The sequence below is a fragment of the Pollicipes pollicipes genome, unplaced genomic scaffold (assembly GCF_011947565.3).
Source record: "Pollicipes pollicipes isolate AB1234 unplaced genomic scaffold, Ppol_2.1 Scaffold_6686;HRSCAF=7923_pilon_pilon_pilon, whole genome shotgun sequence".
Classification (NCBI taxonomy): domain Eukaryota; kingdom Metazoa; phylum Arthropoda; class Thecostraca; order Pollicipedomorpha; family Pollicipedidae; genus Pollicipes; species Pollicipes pollicipes.
In genome coordinates this window covers 4260888-4283490 of record NW_023596921.1, presented here as the reverse complement: position 1 = coordinate 4283490, position 22603 = coordinate 4260888, and the positions used below count along the sequence as shown (strand labels likewise).

The window sequence follows — 22603 nt, the reverse complement described above, 5'->3', positions numbered from 1 at the left end:
GATCGCTATTGGGCATGCGGCGGGGACTCCCGGGGCGAGGGGAACCGACGACCCAGGACAGGGCCAGCTCACCAGGCGCCAGCCAAAGGTGGAAAGGCCCAGGAGAACACTGACTTGAGAGCGTTGGGCCCACCAAATAGCTTGGAAACCGAATACACGCCGAATTATTTTTAGTTGGATCTAAAAATGGCAAGCCGGCTGAAAAGCCTTTTTACTCTCTTCAATGAGTATTTCTGGAAAGAGTAGGGCTTACCAAAAAATATATTTTTAATCACATTTGCTGCAAATTGTGGCGCGCTCTCCTCGTTTATTGATAATATATGACGGAGCTCTCACTTCACGCTGCAATGTGTGTGCCGTTTTGCGTCAGCAGGGGGTCAGGTCAAGGCGAAAAGACGTTCCTACCAGAGATAAGAGGGTACGCAAGGTACAGATACATATCATAGTGTTTTCATTGTGGTAGCATCTCAGGTCGTGGTAATGCAACCGAAGACGAGTACAATACGAAACATTCCACGGGTTCGGGATCTGCCGATCCCAAAAGCTGCTGTGTGGGGTCATAGTTCTCTCGTTGTTCTAGAGATATACACTTGTTTGACACTTTTTCTGAGACTCAGTCCCATGGAATGATTTGACCCACCGACGACCCATCTTTGAGTTAGCTGCATTGAAGGTTGGAGCGTCCTCACCTGATGCATCAGCGGCCATTGTATTTATCAGCAGCTCCCTCCTTACGCCGTTATTTCACGCTCAGGTCTGGTTTCGGTATTCGTCACATCGGAGACGAGCTAATGCACAGTAACGTTGACTTCACTGCGACAGTGTTTCGAACCATAGCGTTACGTGCGAAGGCAAGGAAAAAACGCGGCAGTATTTCGCTTGGTCGTGATGGGCTGACGTTCAAAAGCAGCTTTCGGAACTCCAGTCTTGTGTTGGTTGTAGAAAGAGCAAACATTTTTCGCAACTTCTTCTTACACTCAATCTCCTAATAGGTAATATACCTCCATATAATCATGCTTCATATATATATATATATATATATATATATATATATATAATATATATATATGTTTGTTAAAATATATCTATATATACATAGATATATACTTTAAGAAAAGCTGTTCTTAGTTAAGCAAAATAAAACTGCATGATGCTCTACCGCCCCATCTATTGACTTGTATGGCCAAAATTATCAATTCACTCTTTGAAAGTTTTGTGAATCCGTTGCCTCAGCCTTTGGCCACAGAATGAGAGAGAGAGAGACCAATACGAGGCATGGTAGCTTCATTACGGCGACATTTCAGTCCGCGGCGTAACGACCGAAGACAAAACACAGTGCTGTATTGTTTACAACTGTTCACTTTTTTTATTTCTCTCGCTGCGAATTTGTTAGCTCTTAACAACCATTTTGGCATCAGTCATTCTTTCCCACTGTGGACAAATGCATACCACTTTGTATGAGGTGATGGGCTTAGAGAGAGCATGAGCTTTGTATCTGTGTTAATTCTCAAAAAAGCGAGCCACAATCCCCAGCGAACGCTCCCGTGCAATGCGAGTGGTTACAGCGGTCTAGCCATTGTCAAAGGTCATGGAGCAGCAGGGTTCCGAACCCTGACCCTCCTCACAAAATACGTCACCGTTTGGCACTAGACCATGGGGCTCCTGTGTGCCACCTGACTCCAAAACTCAGACACCTGGTGGAAGCTCGCAGATGCTTCCACTTGCCAGGGTGCAACTAGCGTGCCATTCAGCGACACATTTCGCATCTAACGTATGGCGATAAGGCAATGTTCTGGATCGTCACACAGCCTCTGTCCCAGCCAGGTCAGACGGTACCTGCGTGCCTCGCCAGTGCCTGCGGCGAGTTCGCCTGAGCGCCAGCTGACACGCGGTCGCGCGGCCCGTCCGTCCGCAGACTCGGTGCTCTCACACCCGCTCGGGCCGGCCTCCTCCTGGAGCGGCCCCTCCGCCTCGCGCTCCAACGCCAGCATACAGGATCTGTGCGGCCCGCAGCTGCCACCCGCCACCAGCCAGCACTTCAAGAACAGTCGGTTCAGGTGGGACGCGACGGCGGACGGGCCTACGCTCGGGACGAGGTGGCAAGGGGCCGGGCGGCGGAAGATGCGACCCATGGGCAGAGGAGGTCGAGAATGCGTGACTTTTCAAAGCTCCTGAATCGGTCTCTTGTCGGTGGAAAAATGGATAAAGTACCAAAGTTCTTACGCGGCCGCTGTCACACTTGTCATGTTATGATATCCACAAGTCGATCGCTATCCCTCGAAAGAAGGGAAGTACGGAGAGGAGCGCGTGTGGAAGGAATCCCCCCCCCCCCCCGCTCAGTGACGTATGGAGTGGGGAGACGGAGCGAAGGGGGATGACGGCAAGGCGAGGTGGGAGGCGGGAGGGACGCTGCCAGAACGAAACGGAGAGAGGTGGTGGAGGGTAGCAGAACGGAATGGGAAGTGAGAGGAGTAAAGAAGTAGGCGTTAAAGAGAAGCAGGGGGGCTGCTGGGAGGGGAGGACAGGCAGACTGGATGCTGCCACGATCGAGTGGAAGACAAGTGAGAAGGAGGCGTTTTTGGAGTTAAGGCGTGTTTGCGATGCACAGCATAACGCGGACTAATGTTGGCGTGTAAGCAACTGTTCCGCCTTAGCAGCAGCGCGTTACAGAGCATTACAACGGCGCGTATTAGCAAACTTTGCTCATTCTTCGTTTCCCGATGGTACATACGGTGCATTGTTGCCAAGGGTTCGTGCATCATGGCATGTTCACATGACGCGCTACATGTATCGATGCCTCGCGCGGTGTCGCGCGCGGCGGATGCTGCGTGGCCTGGTTTACACAGTCGCCAGCCTAGCATAGGCACATTCTGCCGGCCGCCATCAGGGAGAACCTGGCGATCGTGGGCAGCGCGATGTACGCCACATTTCTGGTGATGATCGGCCTGATGGCGTTCGTCGCTGACATCGCCGCGCCGGACCTGGGAATCGCTGAGGTGGGACCGAGCACGCTGCAGACGTCTTTTGTCGTTCGACGTTTTCTGCAGTCCTCATACGGTTGCGTGTCAATAAGATTCGAACAGACACCGCGCTCTTTGGTAATGTCAATTGGCTGCATAGACGTCATGTCACGCTATAAGGTGTGCACTGTCAGCACGCATGGAGCGAACTGCATCATCTCTGTACTCCGCCGATATACCGCTTACGTTGCAGTGCAGCGCCCTGGGCTAGATTGTTTGGTTGTCGTTCTTATTTCTTGATTAGTTGGTGTTACTTGCTTGATGACTTGATTGTTCTCCATATTGGGAATGCCACTGGATATTGTTCTTCACCACGCTGTGGTTTTTATGTTGCCAGTGGATCGTACCTCTCATTTTTATGCTGCGGACGGATAGCACCTGCAATTATTGCGACGACGTCTGTGGCCATGCATACATAAACAGCAATCAATGTTTCCAGATATATACATGTGCCCAGTCAGTGATCGGTCTGGTGTGGCTGATTGTCCTCCACGTCCACGTCAAAATGTACATGTCTCGGCTGGCGAAGGTGGCCAAATCCACGCAGGAGGGGCTAGGTCAGTTTACAACACCACATCTCGCGTTTCCTGTCCCATCACTCAGCCTGCCACTCCCTGACACCCACTGTTCCTCCCTCACTCCTTCATTCACTCACTCATTCGCTCACGCATTCGCTCGCTCGCTTCCTCGCCTACTCACTCAATTACTAAGACGTTTGCTCGCCTACCAACTCGCTAACATGCTTGCTCTCACCCTTACCCTCATCCTCACCACCCCATGCTCGTCCTTATCCTCATCCTCATGCTCATCCCCACCCTGGCTTTCACCTTCATCCTTGTCCTCACCCCTACCCTTTCTCTCATGTTCACAATCATTCTCGTCATCACCCTCACCATCACCTCACCTACCCCCACTTCGCCTCTCTCTCCTCTTCTCTCTCTCTCTCTTCTCTCTCCTCTCTCTCTCTCTCTCTCTCTCTCTCTCTCTCTCTCTCTCTCTCTCCTCTCTCTCTCTCTCTCTCTCTCTCTCTCTCTCTCTCTCTCTCTCTCTCTCTCTCTCTCTCTCTCTCTCTCTCTCTCTCTCTCTCTCTCTCTCTTCTCTCTCTCTCTCTCTCTCTCTCTCTCTCTCTCTCTCTCTCTCTCTCTCTCTCTCTCCCTCTATCTACGTGCGCCCAAATTCTACATCAAACGCCTTGTACCTGATGTAAATGACTCGACTATGACTGATAAGGTAAATGACGCTATGGCTTATCACTCCTCTGGATGTCATTCACATGGTATTGCCATAAAATGATAAGTTTCACCGAGTTAAAGTTCTGAGAACCTTGGACTGTTTTAAAAGCCAAATAAATATAATTGCAATGCGTTTTCCTAAAAAACGCACTTTTCGCGAATAATTTGTGCGATTGTTTCATGCTATGGAGCAGCATAAGAAACGCATTTAGCTTGCAAAAATGCGAAAACGCCTTTTATATTTATGCATTTTCGCTATGCTCCATAAGTTAAGGCATTCGGCCTAATTTTTGGGTCCACATGTATGTGACTTAGCTTTATTTAGGAGCATATAAGCATCCATGGAGTATTGTTGTTTAGCTACGGGTGGATTTGCGTTGGGTTTGGCGACCTAGGCTCTGGCGATGCCGCAGGCGCGCTGGAGCGTCAGCTGATTCTGGAGCCGACCGAGGTGGAGGGCGAGTACCGGGTGAGGATGCCGTTCAAGCAGGCCAGCTCGGAGATGATCAAGTGCCAGTACAGTTTCAGCGTTGGCCGCCACTCGGGCAGTTTCTACCTCAAGATTGGCGCCTCGTGTGAGTTGGTCGGCCGACCGATAGCCGTCGGCCGCCAGTCGGTCGAGCAGGTCATGTGGGGCCGGAGATCTGAACTAAACCAGGCCCATATCACGATATATCCACAACTGTAGGGCTATAACAGCGCATTTCCTGTTGTCTTTTGGCATCAGTTTTTCATTGGGTTTGCCCATGAAATTAGCTGTGCAATGGTTTATAGATATGTAACACACGTCCGGTTCGCCGGTTAAGTGTTTATGCTCGGGTGGGGAAGGTGAAATTGACCGTCCTGTGCTTTGAATAAGCTGTAAAGGACCAGAAAAAACTTATTATCATGGTATCAGTATGCGATCTCTCTAGCACCAAATATTGAGTTCCCTAGGTCGTGAACTTTGTTTCGAAAGGTAAAAAATATCAAACACCACATCGGTGTCCGAAATGCCATCAGATGTCTTCATGTATTCACTTTTAATTATGAAGGTCTCCTGAGTAAAAGGTCACCGGTGCTTAATTCAGATCAGTGACCCTATTTGGCCTTCAGGTAACATGGGCCAAAAACGCATAAAATGGTTTTGATTTTTTAACTTTCAATAAGAAAAGATAGCATTAATGCCCCTGATTTCTCTTAGACTTAGTAGAATAATGTCACTTTCGATAAAGGCGCAATGCTTAGATACCACATCTATTTCACTATTCTATGTTTGTTCTACCGGGAGTCAGGCTATTAATACTGTCTTATCCATACGCGTAATGTTACCCGCAAATGCACTTAACAACATACGCTAACTTTTGACAAGCTTCAAGATATACGTTAGGGGCAATGTTCAGATAAACAAAGGTTGATAGGCGTCATTTTAGGTCAATGGCCTTCTCTGACCATCGTCAAGCACAACTAGAATGTCTGTTAAATGTCTGTTAAAGTTTACGAATGACATTCATAAAAAGCAGCCGGCTGCGAGCCTGGTAACAGCCCGTAATTTTAGCCTACCAAATGGATCATTGCGCAGTACTTCGCAGTTTTCAGTTGTGATAGAATAATTTACGGTAAGTGCGCATATTTAAGGTAGATACCGGTCACGTCACCAGCACGTCACGTGACATTGCACGACTGCATTCCATTTCATTCTAAGCTAGCAACAGTCGGTGATCCGTTTCTTTCTACCGTCTGTTACGTCAGTCGCTCCGCAGCGCTCGTTCCGCTACCAATCAATCGCTCTATCACACCAACAGCATCGCCCTGTAATCTGTTGCGCCAGTCGCTCCGCAGCGCTCGTTCCGCTACCAGTCAATCGCTCTATCACACCAACAGCATCGCCCTGTAATCTGTTGCGCCAGTCGCTCCGCAGCGCTCGTTCCGCCACCAATCAATCGCTCTATCACACCAACAGCATCGCCGGTAATCTGTTGCGCCAGTCGCTCCGCAGCGCTCGTTCCGCTACCAGTCAATCGCTCTATCACCCAACAGCATCGCCCTGTAATCTGTTGCGCCAGTCGCTCCGCAGCGCTCGTTCCGCTACCAATCAATCGCTCTATCACACCAACAGCATCCCGCTGTAATCTGTTACGTTAGTCGCTCCGCCAGCGCTCGTTCCGCTACCAGTCAATCGCTCGTCACTCGTCAGCATCCCCCTGTAATCTGTACGTCAGTCGCTCCGCAGCGCTCGTTCCGCTACCAATCAATCGCTCTATCACACCAACAGCATCGCCCTGTAATCTGTTGCGCCAGTCGCTCCGCAGCGCTCGTTCCGCTACCAGTCAATCGCTCTATCACACCAACAGCATCGCCCTGTAATCTGTTGCGCCAGTCGCTCCGCAGCGCTCGTTCCGCCACCAATCAATCGCTCTATCACACCAACAGCATCCCGCTGTAATCTGTTACGTCAGTCGCTCCGCAGCGCTCGTTCCGCTACCAATCAATCGCTCTATCACACCAACAGCATCGCCCTGTAATCTGTTGCGCCAGTCGCTCCGCAGCGCTCGTTCCGCTACCAATCAATCGCTCTATCACACCAACAGCATCCCGCTGTAATCTGTTACGTCAGTCGCTCCGCAGCGCTCGTTCCGCTACCAATCAATCGCTCCATCACACCAACAGCATCCCGCTGTAATCTGTTACGTCAGTCGCTCCGCAGCGCTCGTTCCGCTACCAATCAATCGCTCGTCACATCGTCAGCATCCCCCTGTAAAAGGGCAAACGCCCGAGCCTGCACCGATTTCGGGGTCCAGTGTGGGAGGCCGTGGCTCGTGAGTTGCCATGTTGGGCTCCTCGTGTTGGCGTCCTCGGACTCCAATGTCCCTGGCGTCTGCGCACAGGGACATTGGAGTCCTGCGGGTTTGAAAGCCAGTCCGAGCAACAGGATCCCCATGTTTAATCCCTTCACTCGGGCCGCAAGATTCCAGGCAGTTACCTTTCTCTCCTAATTCTCCGAATCATTAAGGCACGCTAACCTGCTTGCAGTTTTCTGCTTCGGGCACTTGGTGCATCTGCTGCTGATGCTGATTCGTCACATTAACAACATGGTGGAACACGGGGACGAGTGCATGGACATTCCAACGCTGCTGCTCTACTCCGTTCAGCCCGTGTTCTCCTTCTTCCAGCTGTACGTCACCTTCAAATACTCCAACGTGAGTTCACCTAGAGGGACGTGAGTAAGCTGGTCTACACGACCACGGGAATGGCAGTTGACTCGTCTCCAGCGCCCTAGAGTGTGCAATTGTTGGAAGCTGCGGGGCACGGTCACCTCTCTCGAGAAGCCAAGACTGTTGCAGGCACACGTATTGCCTGATAGAACTAGTCGACCTAGACGTTGGTTATGGTTCGTATAGTGTAAACTATGTCAGAACCATTCATTTGAGGCTTGTAATCGCTATTTTGCATAAGTGACAAGTTCTAAGCGTTTGGCTATTGTGTTAAGCACATTGTTTTGTTTTGTTTTTCATTTCAGGGAAATGGCCTACAATGAGCAATACCGCACTTGATATCGGCGGTCATGTCGAAGTGGCATAAATGCATAACAAATACTCATACAAATGTAGTAACCGGAACAATAATGGTTTTTCCAGCATTGATCAAATTAAACGTTGTTTAAGTATTGGTTTAATATTGCGTTGCCTGTTTCAGTTTAAAGCGGTTTTGCAAGCGTGGGCAGACAACGTGACCTTGCAGTAGAGTTAGTGGCCACACGAGTTTTTAAGCTGGTGTAGCAAAGCCACACCACTTTCGGTGACTAACCCAATTAATAAACGTTTGATACTGTCAATCAACTATTTTTTTCCATGGGTAAAGGAATCACCAGGGAATCACAGTTTGGTGCTAGCGGTGAGTGAGCCATATCGCAGTCTTTCCCTCCAAAAATTAACGACTCAGTTTACGGGCACTGTAGACGCGATGTACCGAAAGCTATGCTAATCGTCTTCGTGTTTAGCCTTTTTTGAGATCCCTTACTTTTGCTTGTTTTTGGGCCCCTGTCAATATTTGGATCCCTTAACACGAAAGGACTCGCTTGGTCGGGTAAGGTCCCTGACGGCTCGAAGGCCCTGGTCCTCTCTAGACCCATCAATATCTCTCTCGATCTTTTGACCGCCTCAGGAGCCCGCAGCATATAATCGACCCTTCTATCGACCGGGGACTGAAGACATCAAGCGCCCCTAAACAAGCGCAATGTCAGTCGTATAAGTTAGATATTTACATTCGTCACGAGAAGATCAAATTTCAACTCTTGCGAAATGAAGGTGGTCTCCTAAGCGCGCTGATCGTCTATTGAGTTTTTAACCGTCGCGATTCTCCGCGTGTTTACTGGCCACTGACCATTTTCCGGGGTTAAAAGCCTTTTAAACTTGCTACTCTGTGTGATGTGTTGAAATTGAGAAACCATTAAATGACAAATCTTGTAAAGGCATATGTTGTAGATCATTCATTGGAGCCCCATAGCATGTAGATGCTTCAGATCACTGTGGGATGCAAATGCTCTGTAAATGGTGTAAGGACATGAAATGTAAGGCACGGGTTGGGGCCTTTTCCGAAGTAGAAAGCCTTTCGCCGTTACGGGCCATTTAATGGTGCCAAACGGCGTTACGTTTCAATTAAATGACCCGAAACAAGACTATTCGGGCGTAAAGAGGCTCATGGCAATCCCAAATGACACTGACTGCCCGAGGACATAGTTTATTTTCCCTCGACCGCATTTAAGTCTGAATGACTTTAATTTAGGTCTGCAAATGGCTGGGGTTACCGGAACGGTAAACGGTGGTCACCGCAGAACATTCAGCTCACAAAACAAGTCCTGTTTTCCTCATGTACCCCGTCATGCTAAATTCATGCGACTCGCCTAACCGAGAGCATAGACGGCTCTTACAACGATCATCCAAACCCCTGGAAGTGATTCGCAGGGAAGCACCGTGTTTGCAGGTCGTCAGCTGGCGGTCCCGCGACGTGGCGTCAGCTCCTGGAGCAAGCGTTCGCATTTTGATGGAATGCCACGGTGCACTGGATGCCAGATACACGATGGACAAACGTCCGGCTATTGCCAAGAGCATTTATCAGATGGGTAGTAAATAGCCCATCGGGTAGGTTCGGATTATGGAAATAGCTCACGGAAGGTCCACAAGAGTCCGCATAGCACCGTGGCCGAAAAAATAATATTTGAAGGTTGATTCTGTTAAGCCCAAGTATATTGAATTTGATAGTAGTTCCTCATTTTCCTTGACATCTCCTCAGTTGTCACTACATTCGTTCGACATTTACTCTGTGACTGTTCCATCCAGTGAAAACCACTACAGTGGATTTGGTCTAGGGCTGTGATACGCATCACATGTAGCTTATACGCACGCAATCTGGCCCCTTGTCGAAGGTATAGCTTACCAGACGGCACAATTTATAGTACATATATGCTCATGCACTGTGCAGCTACATGAACTCGTTGTTACACAACAGGAGCCAAATTCATTCAACTAACAAGATTCGATGTGTAGGCTGCATATACTATTTTTGTGGCATAGGGGGCATATTTAAGACGCACTCGGCTGCGGAGCCAATATGGCTGTGCCCGGCTCTCACACCGACAGAAGGGCGGGTCCCACAAGAATCGAACCCAGCACCTCCGGTTTCCCAGACGCTCAGTTTGACCACTACGCTACCGGTCCCCTGACCCCAAGTCTTGAAATTGTACACTCCCGGATGCCTTGCCTCGGTCAATTAGCGAACTAGCAGTCGCTCGATTGGTTGTTTTAGATCGTGATCAACCACCAGCAGACGTCAGCCCGGTTCGGGTTCATGCACTGCATCGCCAGCAGTCTGAACATGTGGATCTGGAGCATAGTGAAGGAGACCGTGGACGCCGTCACCGAGCACAACGCAGAACATTCAGGCGACCACCACTTCAACAGCACCAACTGTACAGGTATCTGGACGTGGGAGCACGTGGGGCACCTGTCGCGCCATCACCCTGGCATTTGGATTGCTTAGCATTCGTTTTTGTGGCCGGTGAGAGGTAGCTCTGACGGATTTAGTGTGCGTGATGAATGGCACCACGCACAATGACCCGCCGCGGTGACCGACCGATGGCGCCATGATGGCTTTACGACGCACTCAGCCGCTGACTACTATTTGACGTGGCCCTGCCTTCCAACCTGTCAGGAAGGGCGGGCACCGCGGGGAATTGAGCCCTGTACCCTTACTTTCCCAGAGGCGCGGGGCCTGGACGGTTGTGGAGTCGACTGTGATCGAATTCTTGCGTTGTCCTGAGGGCTCCCCTGCATCCTGCTGGTAGCAATGTCCCCACTCATTTTGCCTAAACCCTTAAGATAAGCTAAACAGAGTCCAGAAGATCAGACAGCGCGAGCCACACGGCTGTAGGCTGTTACACACAGCATCTGGTGTTGGAAACAGCAATAGTCATTTGCTCGCTGACGAGACTAACATGCAAATTTGGCGCCGAAAGCAAATCTTTCGGCATGTCGTCTTGAGTAGAATTAAATTTGGTCGGCGGTAGTCTCATATAGCTTGATTTAATGCCGGTGCTCAGTGGGTCGTAAAGCGCGGAAGAAAACAAGACCAGCGCCTGATGAGACTGAGAAATAAGACTTGGGAAGCGAGATAGACTGCCGGTGGAGAAGACGGTACCATCACCGCTGCCAACTCAGACAGCAGGCTACCCGTCACCCGGACCGCCTGCCAGCGGTCTCAGCCCAGAACAATGATGCCTGCTTAGAGCGGTTTGTGAGTCTGTCGTGTCCCCTACCGCATCGTGAGTGGAATGGGTCACAGCATGAACAGCGAATAGCAGCTGACACATTGGTGTGCAGCGGACGAAAATAAAGGATTGCAGCCGTTTGGTGCCTCCACGACGCGATAATGCATTTGTTTAGTCGCCTGTGCAACTTTACATATGTAGCACTGACATATTCGTTAGCATGCGTCTTGTGCACCTCGATAAACGCTTCAGACCATCCCGCTGCTGGACTTACATGCACCGCCCCGCCGCGACGCAAGCGTACTGTTTCCGGATGTTCTGTGCGGCAGTCCCACGCCACTATCTGCCCACATGTTTTTCTGTCCATCGGCTGGAGAGCGCAGGTCACGCGAGTCAGAGAGCGCAGGTCAGGTGGGCCAGAGAGCGCAGGTCACGTGAGTCAGAGAGCGCAGGTCACGCGAGTCAGAGAGCGCAGGTCAGGTGGGCCAGAGAGCGCAGGTCACGTGAGTCAGAGAGCGCAGGTCACGCGAGTCGGAGAGCGCAGGTCACGCGAGTCAGAGAGCGCAGGTCAGGTGGGCCAGAGAGCGCAGGTCACGTGAGTCAGAGAGCGCAGGTCACGTGAGTCAGAGAGAGCGCGGGTCACGTGCGGGGGCTGATCAGAACCTCTCTGACCCTGCAGAGTGTACCGTGACGATCGCGCTGGAGGATACGCAGTTAGCGTACCAGAAGTGCGCGTTCAACGACAGCATATCGGAGACGGTCACCAGCCTGTCCGGCTACCTCTACCCACTCACCATCGAATTCAACATTCTGATTGGTAAGTTTAGGTCTCTTTCAACAGTGGTACATATATAGTTGTCACTCCGCACGCGACCACAGAGAAGCATGTTGCCCGTGCAAGGCGCACTGCATTTACTGACAGGTATCTGTTGCAAAGGCCTACGGCGATCCTCGGCATGTATTACTGCCTCCCAGAAGACCTGCTGTTATTGATAATACACCTGGTGTATTTTACTTAAGTTGTTAAATGCATTTGTGAAGAATGCTATGCACATAAATAAGACAGTATATCGTTTTTAGTCACTGATAGCCTTGTTCCTGGTACAATGACCAGGAGAATGGAGAGGTGGATGTATTGACAATTCGCTACATGCATTTATCGAAACAAATATCAGCGAAGGATGAATACATTTTCTGTGAGGAATAAGGCTATTAGTACTGCCTCATTTAAACTGACGTGTTTTGTGTCGACTCCGTACACAAAGCGCACCTTGCTTCTGAGGCCGCAGATCACTGCAACAAAAAGGAAAATTTAGTAGGAACTGAGCGTGAAGTAAGCAATGTCTTTGTTGATCTCCAGAACGCTGTAACAATATGCTTCCGTGTAGTCCATCCCAACTATGAGTGTGTTTGCTACACCATGAATGCCAATGGTTCTTCACGTCCCTGTCGGCCATCGGATTCCATAGTGATCGAGCCGTGTCAGAATGAGAGCCACGCTCCCACAGTTGGCGTGTGGTTTATCATCTGGCAGAACATCGGCAACACCAAGATCGGTCAGTACCTGACGGGAGACATGGCCCATGTGGAGGGAGCTACCAACCAGGTGAGTACATCCTGTTTTCTATCTGAAGACTTCTATCTTATATGCAGTGAAATATAAATAATCAAATGTGGACAGTGGGAAGAAACACATTTGAAACCACCGGCTGCGAGCTATGGCATAGCACCTAAACAGCCCGCTTGGCCTCTGGCGCCCATGTGTTTAGCACGTTGGTTTGTCTCATCGAAACGGCGGGTGGTTGGTCTGCGCACAGAGAAGAAAGTACAGAAGAGTTTTAAAACTGATTGAACCGCGCGCGTAGAGCGCAATTGCACGTGTTTCATAGAACTTGTGCAGGGCTTTCGGAAGACATCCCAACACTGTGCCGGGCTGCCGTGGCCCGTTTCTTAAGTGCTCTGGCCCCCCGCTCTCGCTCGGCGTCTGCTTGGACGGCGGACCGCCGCTCTACCCGGAGAGACGGCACCACAGCGGCGTGAAACAGCATGGTCGAGGTAGCGGACAATGCGCGGTTGATACTACTGGTCTGGGATATCGAACGACACCGAGATGCTGGGCCCGACCACCAGCGCCCATTTGTTCAGCGCCATGATCTGGCCGCCGCACGGCATCTTATTGAAAGCGGGGAAAACGCTTTGGGCGTAGGTATGAAATTGTGGCAGCGTTTTAAACTATTTTTAGTTCAGGCACAGATAGAGGGCATGCGCATTTGATCACATCGGCTCAAAGGCTTTCGAACAACACCCACATCTTAAGCCTGGCCGCCGGCCTAATGTATCCCGCTTGACATCTTATGAAAGTACGGGCAAATTTGTGCGTAGGAAAGAAACTGCGGCACGTTTTAGAAATATGTCAAACGAGTGCAGGAAGTTTGACTTGCCAGGGCTATCGAACACATCCACACATCTGGTGCGGCTGTCGCAGCCTATTGGTTCAATATAGTGATATGTAACCACACGTAAGTCTCACTCAAGAGCGTGAGACCGCTCTTCACCAATCAAAACAAAACTGGTGACGAGCCGCTACTTTGCACTTACATTTGGCATCCGCGAAATATCTGCGGTTGTACGGACGTATCTTTTGGAATTTTGTTTCAGTTGTCTATGATGGCATAAGTCACGTCAAGATTATCAGCGTGAAATTATGGCCGCGTTTAACGAGCAATCACGGCTGAGCGCGGAAGCATCGGGTCGGGATTTTCGAACGATACCCAGGCATGGAAGCCGGCTGCCGACGCCTGTTCCCTCAACACTTCATTGTGACCCCCGCTTGACGTGTTGTTGAAAGACGGGCAGCCGCCTCTGCGCGTTTTAGGATCAGGCTGGTGTAGATACGAAGGCTTAGAAACGCCAGAGGAAGTGGGCAGGGGAAATCCGTCCAATGTTGACGATTCTCATGTTTTGAAAGGCTTTTTCGGGCATTGCCATGGGGCTTATGTCCCTCTTTCGCGAGGGCGGCGGAGCCAGTGTGCTCTTCCCCTGTTCGGACACCTAAGGTTAGATTTGGCCTATACCGTGCTTTGATTATTGTCCTTGACGATCATCAGCTGACATTAGATCATCCCCGACAATCGGGCATGCCGTTGGATATGGAAATGCCGTTGTTCTGCGTAATCACGCACGAAACGTATGAACCACGGAACAAATGTTTTAGGACTAGAGCACGCACTCAGGCTCTGAGCCGGATTCAGTTTGCAGTGTGTCCGTTAGTCAGCAGCGATGGGGACAATAGGATCGTGTTTGGATTCACGTATTGTGCGAACGCAGGGCGCAGACTCTGTTTCAGACCCAAAACACCGGGACTGGGACTCGGAATTGGGTTCAAACTGCGGTCAGAATCACGCCTAGAATTGAGCAGGCGTGGTATATTACCATTGGAGCGTTCGAAAATTGCCAAACGTGGAAAAATTATCAAAGCTGTTTTTTACTCAGGTGAGACGCTGACAAGGCCTCTTCTGAAAGTGACGCCACAATTCAAACTGATTTATGCGCTTCTCGTTTATGCTGCGTAATGCATTTAGCAGGATGGGATTTTTGTCATTAGCAGAATGTCAGTGTGGATGAGTGATGGTGCTTTTTGGATGCTTTCTTTTTCAGGCAAAGCTTCAAGTCGACTGCAGCAGAGCCAATCGCGGACTGCTTGGAGGCTTGCTCGTCTTTGTGGTCACTGTCGTTGATATCATCCTTTTCTTCTCGATGAATGAAGAGGATGGTTCCGCAGGTAACTCCGTTTTCTGGCAAAGTTTGATACAAGTTTGCCGACATAAATATTGCTGAAGGCAGCATGAAATCCTTGGTGATTCAGCGTGATCCACAGCTAAAGTTATGAGTTGTAAAGCCTTTTATCACAGAAAATGCTCCACCTTTGGATGGGCTTTGAGACTGGGATAGCCTAGTTGCGGCGCATATTGAGACACTTAAATTTAGCATCATGGAGGTAAAAAAGGTCCTAGGCTCTGAATTTGAGTGGGTTTTGTCCCTTTGACCACTCCATGCCAGACCACATGGACAAAACACTGTCACGTGCTCAGGAGCAGCACCGCCAGCGGCCACCAGTCTGGCCGCCCTCCGACGCCGCCAGACTGGTGGTCGGTGACTGGCTGGATGTACCACCGAGCGCAGCATGACGCCAAGGATCGAGTCTGGGATTTCCCCAGATCTGGCCATACTTACAATATTTACTCAAAAGAGTAAGCAACACGACCTCGTCAAAGAAACGCTAGCCATGTAGCCCTTTTTAACGCTGTTAAAGGCAAAAAGTCCTATTTTAACCTTTCTTTTTCAGTTCTTAGTTCCAAAAATTTCAAAGCTGTTTGCAAATTTCAGTCGCTATGCAAACAAGATTGTACCCCACAATTTCCAAACATTCGGCGTTTTCTATTCTTCTTTTTGTTTTGCCGTTACACTACAGTGCCAACATCGGGGGTACCATCACGTCGCCTAATCGCCTCCCCTGGCGCCCATGTTAAAGCAAAAAGTTGGAGACATTATTAGCAGTGTCCTACATGAAATGAAGATTCCGCACGAATGATGAGAGCGTGCCACAGGTGTCAACGTGAAACACTTAATTCATTGGACCACAAGTTGTAACGTTTTGACATAGTTACCGCTCATCACTTAGAGAAGCATCATCGGAGGGCAACATTCATGAATGAAAGATCTAAAGGATTATTCCTCATAATGCAATCCAGTCGCAGTCAAGCCCATTCAGAAGCTCAGTCAAGCAACAGTTCAGGGGCACCCAAGCCCAGCGTAAGTCCAAGGGGCATGATCGGCATACTCACCGCACAAAGGGAACCCAAAAATGCCGGCTTTTAGAACAAATCGTGAGGTCCGAACCCAGAGGTAGTGTTTTGGTCAATGTGACTGTAAGAAGCGTGTCGTCAGGATGAAGGAGTCCGTTTTACCCCTCCTCTGAAACGATTTTTTTGATACCGTACAACCGCATCCGCAACCGCAATCCCCTTCCACAACCGCACACACACAGACGAACGATGCTTCGGCGACATCAGTGCTGCAACAGCAAGTACAACCAGCGTGGAGAGCAGGCTTTCTCGTCCCCGGCACAGCAGAAGGGCCGGCACATACTTGGCTTTAGTTTAAAGGTCTTCTATCCAGGGGCATATAAATTAGAACAAACGCTTGTTGGAGGAAGCAAGGAAAGAAACATTTCAAACTGAGCTGTCCTGTTTCAGCTGAAACAGACCTAGCCTTCCTCAGCGCTGGCCACATAGTGGTGAAACGCCAAACAAATTAGCGTGTCACAGTTAGCTGGCTGTCAGTGTTAGTCAGCGCGTAAAAAGTAACTGTACGTGGTGAGGGCACTTCCGCTGCACCAAAAAGGTGGCACAGCTTCAATTTCTTTGGCGACTTAAACATTTCAGTTCTGCTGTTCGAATATCACTTATGTTTGGGATTATTTTGTAGCAGATGGCATGGAAAAGAGCAATGAAATGGTCACGTGGCCGCAGGAATGACAACACCGACGCCCAACAGCCTCTTCGCACCCGCCGTTGCCGCTCGGCCACTGAGCCTCTTCGCACCCCGCCGCTGTCGCTCGGCCACTGAGCCTCCTCGCACCCCGCCGTTCTCGCACCCCGCCGTTGTCGCTCGGCCACTGAGCCTCTTCGCACCCCGCCGCTGTCGCTCGGCCGCTGAGCCTCCTCGCACCCCGCCGTTGTCGCTCGACCACTGAGCCTCCCTGCATCCCGCCGCTGTCGCTCGGCCACTGAGCCTCTTCGCACCCCGCCGCTGTTGCTCGGCGACTGGCTGAAGGTGGCGCAAATATTGCTAATCAACGGTACTTTCGGAATTCTCTCAAAGAAATTGTGACGTGACCAGGCTTGGCTTACGCTGGTAATTGTGACGTGGCCAGGCTTGGCTTACGCTGGTAATTGTGACGTGACCAGGCTTGGCTTACGCTGGTAATTGTGACGTGACCAGGCTTGGCTTACGCTGGTAATTGTGACGTGACCAGGCTTGGCTTACGCTGGTAATTGTGACGTGACCAGGCTTGGCTTACGCTGGTAATTGTGACGTGGCCAGGCTTGGCTTACGCTGGTAATTGTGACGTGGCCAGGCTTGGCTTACGCTGGTAAGTCATCTTTTGTCATGACACCATAATCCTTAAAGAGTTAGCCTTCTAAATGAATTTTCCAAGTTATGCCGTATAGATCACCAGGATGTTTATATTCTAAAAAGCAGTTGTCAACAGCAATACATTTCCAGAACCTTAACCACACATTTCACATTCTTCCGTCGTCTTTCAGTTCAACATTGTCCAATGGGAGTGCTACCAGTGATATGTACCAGTAATATATGATAGTGTCACGGTGATGTCGTGAAATGGGGACGAAACGGGTCAAGGCCAAAACTTGGCAGAGATATTGCAGCATGGGAAGGGCATCGCCAGAAAAGAAAGACGCCATGCGAATTAGGCTTGGCCAAAATAATCTACATCTTGAACTCAAGAACGAGCTGTATGGGACCCAGTGCCGTCAAATGTGAGATTTTCGCATTAGATATAATGATACAAAATACATAGACATATAAATGTAATAATGATACAAGATAAACGTGATCTTGCATGGCTTTCCATGCACGAAAATTCATGTCCCACCCAGTTTCGTGCTCACATTACACTTAACTCACAGTTTCTGAAGTAAAGCGCCGGCATTTACCACCTTCCCGTGGCCTTGCCTGAGTAACCTTCTTACGGACCCGTCTCAGCCACTTACTTGTACACTACCCTGTCTCAAGATGTTGCGAGATTAAAAGCTTCAAATGCTCTGGAAACTTTTGCATGTTTCGGTACGTTCAAGTCCCAGACAGCCATCTGATTTACGAAATGAGTTTGTAACACAATAAAGCCGCATTCAACGCAAGTATTGGATGGAAGCCAAGCAGTCTCCCGCAAAAGCGAGACACTGCTTGCAGAACTTTCAAATGAGGTTGGCTCTTTGCATTTTCGTGTTAGACCACGATCCTGTTCCCGTCTGACCACGCTGCCCGCTTCCCCAAAGTAGTCGTTCAATAGCTGTAACTTCTTGTTTGTTGACGAATAGAGTTCAATTACGACCATAAAGCGCTTAACGACCGTTCATCGCGGTACGTTAAAGGTGGAAGACACAAAACTAACAATACGAATGCAGTTCATGCATGTCTGGCATTGTCATATCGCTATCCAAATTGAAATAGAAACATCCATGACGGCACATTTGATAGAACCATCATTCTCTCATATGTTCATCACTGTTGTCCCCACCGCATATTGCATAGAGCGCTGTGTTGGAGCGGGAACTTGCCACCTTTATTATGGCGCGAGTAATGCAAGTCTGGCAGAAATAAAGACACATTAGTCAGATCACGTGACTTCACTGACACATGCCTATCACTTTTTCCGGCGGGTTCACTCCTTGTTAGGTTGCCCATCCCATCTGTGCGACAGGGTGGGAGCCAGCCTCAAGCGGCTTGCAGACCGGTGGGACTTCGAACAGCCCAGCGAACCCTCCGCAGAGCTTGCGGCTTGACTTTGGTGCTGCGTGCGGCCGACCGGGCATATTTTACGATCCGAATCCAATCTCGAATAAAGAAGCCTTATCGAAATAAAGCACCGTAAGCTTTCGCACGATTTGTGGCAAATGCAATCGAGTCTTGAAGCCTACTGGACAATTCCTGTGGCTGTAGGTGATACAAGTCAAATAACCGATGTCGATCTTGTCGAAGACGGCATGCGTGTTGATAGGGAAGTCGAGGAGTCCAATGGATTAATTGCAGCAGGAATAAGCTTTTAAAATGATAAATTGGGACCTTTGAGCCAACCAGGTTTGCAGTCGGTGTGTGGCGTAGCTCAATTGGATTTTAGCCAACATCGTCATTCGAACCCGATAAGACATCTCAGCACACGCCCGCATGTAATGCCCTCAGCACACGCCCGCAGCCTGGGCAGCCCACCGCTGGGCCGGGCCCGCCGCGGCATAGCAATCCGGCACTGTCTTCGGAGGCGTCTCCGGCGGCGTCTGGGATCAGCACCGCGTGGGCTGACTGAAGCCGCCGGCCCGACGCCCTTCCTCCCCCCCCCCCCCCCCACGTCAGCCAGGACGCAAAGGTCTGACGTGGGGGCTGGTGCAGCGCGTGACGCAGCTTCCGCGTCTGTTTTGCAGGCGCCGCGGCGTTGTACATCAGCCAGGGGAGCGAGGTGTTCCTGACAGCGCTCATGACAGTGCTCTGCCTGCTAGCGTACAACAAGCTCACCTGCCTGGACATCAATATCCATCCAATCTCCTTCCTCGACGACCTGCTCCTCTTTGTATGCTTGCCGGCCTTCTTCCTGTACGGCATCATCATACTGCTGCCGGCGCTGTTCCCGCCTGCGGGGGATCGGTCCCACGCGCTCGACGTAATGGTGCCAATTCTCCTGGTACGTACCGATCCTGGAGTCATGCACTGCGCTAGAACCTCGCTGTGCGTGTATGGACGGGCTGCGTTTGGCTAGACTTGATGAATATCTCAGGATTCTGGGTCAGACATAGGTCAAGCGACAGATACGTGATCAGGGTCCATCCTTGCGCCTATGTGCCCCAATTTCAAGTGTCACGCTAACGGCTGATGACCGGGAAATCAGTGGCTCTTTACAGCCTTCTTTGGTGTTCATCATTGGAACATAGGCTCATGTATCGCCGAGGCTGTAACTGGCTTTCAACAAAGTTTCAAGGACGAGTCGCCCGTCCCCTCTCCCGACCCGCTAGTCACCGTACAGCTCATCAATTAGCCTTCTCTCGTAGCATTTCACCCACACACACCTGCGCATGTGTTTGTGTGTTTTGTATTGTCTGTGACTTCGCGGGTTGGTTGGGCCTGAACTTCAAGCTCTTTAGTAAGGGTCCTGCGGGTAATTAGGAATAACCGACACGAAGGGCACGGTAGTGCTTCAGAGGGGGGGGGGGGGGGGCGGGCGGGAGGGGGAGATAGCCAGCACCTGGCAGGTTCAAGACCATTAATTTGTTGGTGTTGAAGACCAACAAAAATAGGCAAGGTAGTTGACGCGCCTGAAAACCGCCGTTGATTTGGGAGGACATGGCGTTCTGACAGTTGACTTTGGCGGCCTGACAGATGTGACTTATGCTGGATCTTGGAGATGTAACACGTGCCGCCCCGCGGCGGAGGTGGTGACCTCACGGCCTGTCAGTGACTGTGCCGATGACCCCACCGCCTGTCAGTGGTGGAGCTGGTGATCTCACGGCCTGTCAGTGACTGTGCCGATGACCCCACCGCCTGTCAGTGGTGAAGCTGTGATCTCACGGCCTGTCAGTGACTGTGCCGATGACCCCACCACCTGTTAGTGACGGAGCTGGTGACCTCACCGCCTGTCAGTGACGGAGGTGGTGACCTCACGGACCGTCAGTGACAAGGCTGGTGACCTTACGGCCTGTCAGTGACGGAAATGGTGACCTCACGGCCTGTCAGTGACTGTGCACCCTGACAGTAGGTGGCTGAGATGGTGATCCTGCGCCTTGCAACATCCAATGACATAGGTAGTGATATCCCAGTCTTTCGGCGACTGCTCTGTGCCTCCAGTGCCCGGGTCGCGGCCTTGCAGCCTGGTGACGACTTGGCGCCCTGTGTCGCCAGGTGAGCGAGGTGGTGATCCAGACACCGTTTCTGATGGACAGCCTGCGTCGCTGTAGCAACACAGAGGAGCTGCGCGTCGCCAAGCCAGGTCGCGAGTACGTGACAGTACTGCTCTTCAGCAACCTGGCCATGTGGCTGCTGCAGACGCTGGAGAACCAGGCCAGCCAGGATACGCTGGGCGTCCACTTCTACGGCAACTTCACCTGGACGCTGCTGCGGCACGCCACAACACCGCTCTGCCTTTTCTACCGCTTCCACTCGTCCGTCTGCCTCGCCGACGTCTGGAAGTCAGCTTACGAGCCTGGCAGCTAGCCGCCGGGCCATGCGGGACACTGTCGATAGCACGCAGGCCGGCGGCACAGGCCAGCTGCCTGCGGGGCTGGGGAGCCCGAGACACAGCCGGAGGGCTCTCCGTCGTCTGGCCGCAGACCAGTCGCAGGTAGCCGAGGCGGTCGGACGACGGTCCGGCACGGCGGTCAGCTAACTGGCCTGTTTGGCGACAGTTGGGCGGCGGATAGGCCGACATCCTCTGCGTGGGTCTGGCGGCGGACCCAGTATGCCACGTACGTAGCAGAAGCGTGTATAGACGTGATTTCCAGGCAGGCGAGCAGCGAAGCCGCTCCCCTGCTGCGGACCCCAGCGAGATGGGAGTGATCGTGAACGACCTAGTCAGGCCAGCTCTGTGTCAGACGCGCTGGGCTCCTGCTAAAGGGCAGACAGATTCCAGGAATCTGACTGGCTCATCAAGTGCCTCAATCAAGAATTTAACATGCATGTGGGAAATGGCGCGCTGAAGTGTTTGTCGCTGATATGCGTCATTTGAACGACGCTTGTTCCCCCGTTTTTGACAGCGGCGGCGGCGCCTGCAGCTACCGGTGCTCCGTCTTCACGAGCGTCCTGTTTAAGCTGTTCGGGGAGTACCAATGTGATGAGGGTGCCGCACAGGCCTGGGATGGGTAGGACGTTACGTCAACACGTGCTGCTGCAAGGGCACCAAGCTACTCGTAAATTCGTGCCCAATTTACGCAAAGGACGTTCACGGCAGGGGTGCTTGAATGGTAGATGTGATTGTGATTACCGAACGTGGGTCATGCCATGCGCGATCTGACCGGACCGGGCATGTAATCGCTGATGATTCTCATCCTGAGCCAGCAGAGGTTGTACGCTGGAGTTGGTGGTCTGTGTGTGAGCGTGAATTGCACGGGGCTCGTGGAGGCCGGCTGTCCTGGATGAGTGTTGTCATCCACAAGGGATAACGCGTTGGACTGCTTTAGTGAACCGCGATCGCAGGAGGTTAAAAACAGCTCTCTGCTTTGCTGTGATTATTTCCGAAACGTTACAAGTAGGCCCATCGAATTCTCTACCGCTGTCATATAATCAAGGTGACATATTGGAATTGTGGAAATCTTCCAATGTTATGTCAGGTCATGGAGCTACGACATCATCAAGAAAGACAGACCACACCAGGCCCCTTAAGCTAGGTCATATTGGGTCAAATCGTGAGGACCGTCCAGCCAGTACCTTCCAGCCAACCTTTGGCAGTTATTGGGTACAAGCCACACATTTTCAAACCAATATAACTAAGTATATCAACCAGAAAAGCAGAGAATATGAAGTGAGGTGAATGATGTGAATGATGTGACATTACGTAGACCGAGACCTTTGCCAACATCTTGGCATGCCCCTGAAGCGTTATAACACGCATTTGCGTTTGGTGCCAGTAACACAGTTATACGGCTATTATTGCGGGTTTTGATGTCGGCGACCGAAAAAAGAGGTGATTAAGGTATCTTGTGCAAGCTGTGACGTCATAAGCCCAACAGGTATTGGAGAGCTGATTTCTGGAGGAGCTTGACCAGAGCTATCCAGAACTCGGTTCGCTCGACCCCGGCTCTGGCCCACTAGCAAATGTCGAA

At 51.0% G+C, this 22603-nt stretch overlaps 1 protein-coding gene across 1 annotated transcript; it reads left to right on the top strand.

Moving 5' to 3' along the window:
- Positions 1–1915: 1915 nt before the first annotated feature.
- Positions 1916–22299, top strand: LOC119107717 (proton channel OtopLc; the record flags this gene model as incomplete). Its single annotated transcript, XM_037231258.1, is given in 11 exon segments — positions 1916–2057; positions 2888–2996; positions 3460–3577; positions 4666–4827; positions 7265–7431; positions 10037–10205; positions 11677–11814; positions 12506–12603; positions 14655–14778; positions 19220–19476; positions 20688–22299. Coding segments are annotated over 11 exon segments (1796 nt in total), but the record flags the coding sequence as incomplete, so codon positions are not given.
- Between the last annotated feature and the right edge of the window lie 304 nt (positions 22300–22603).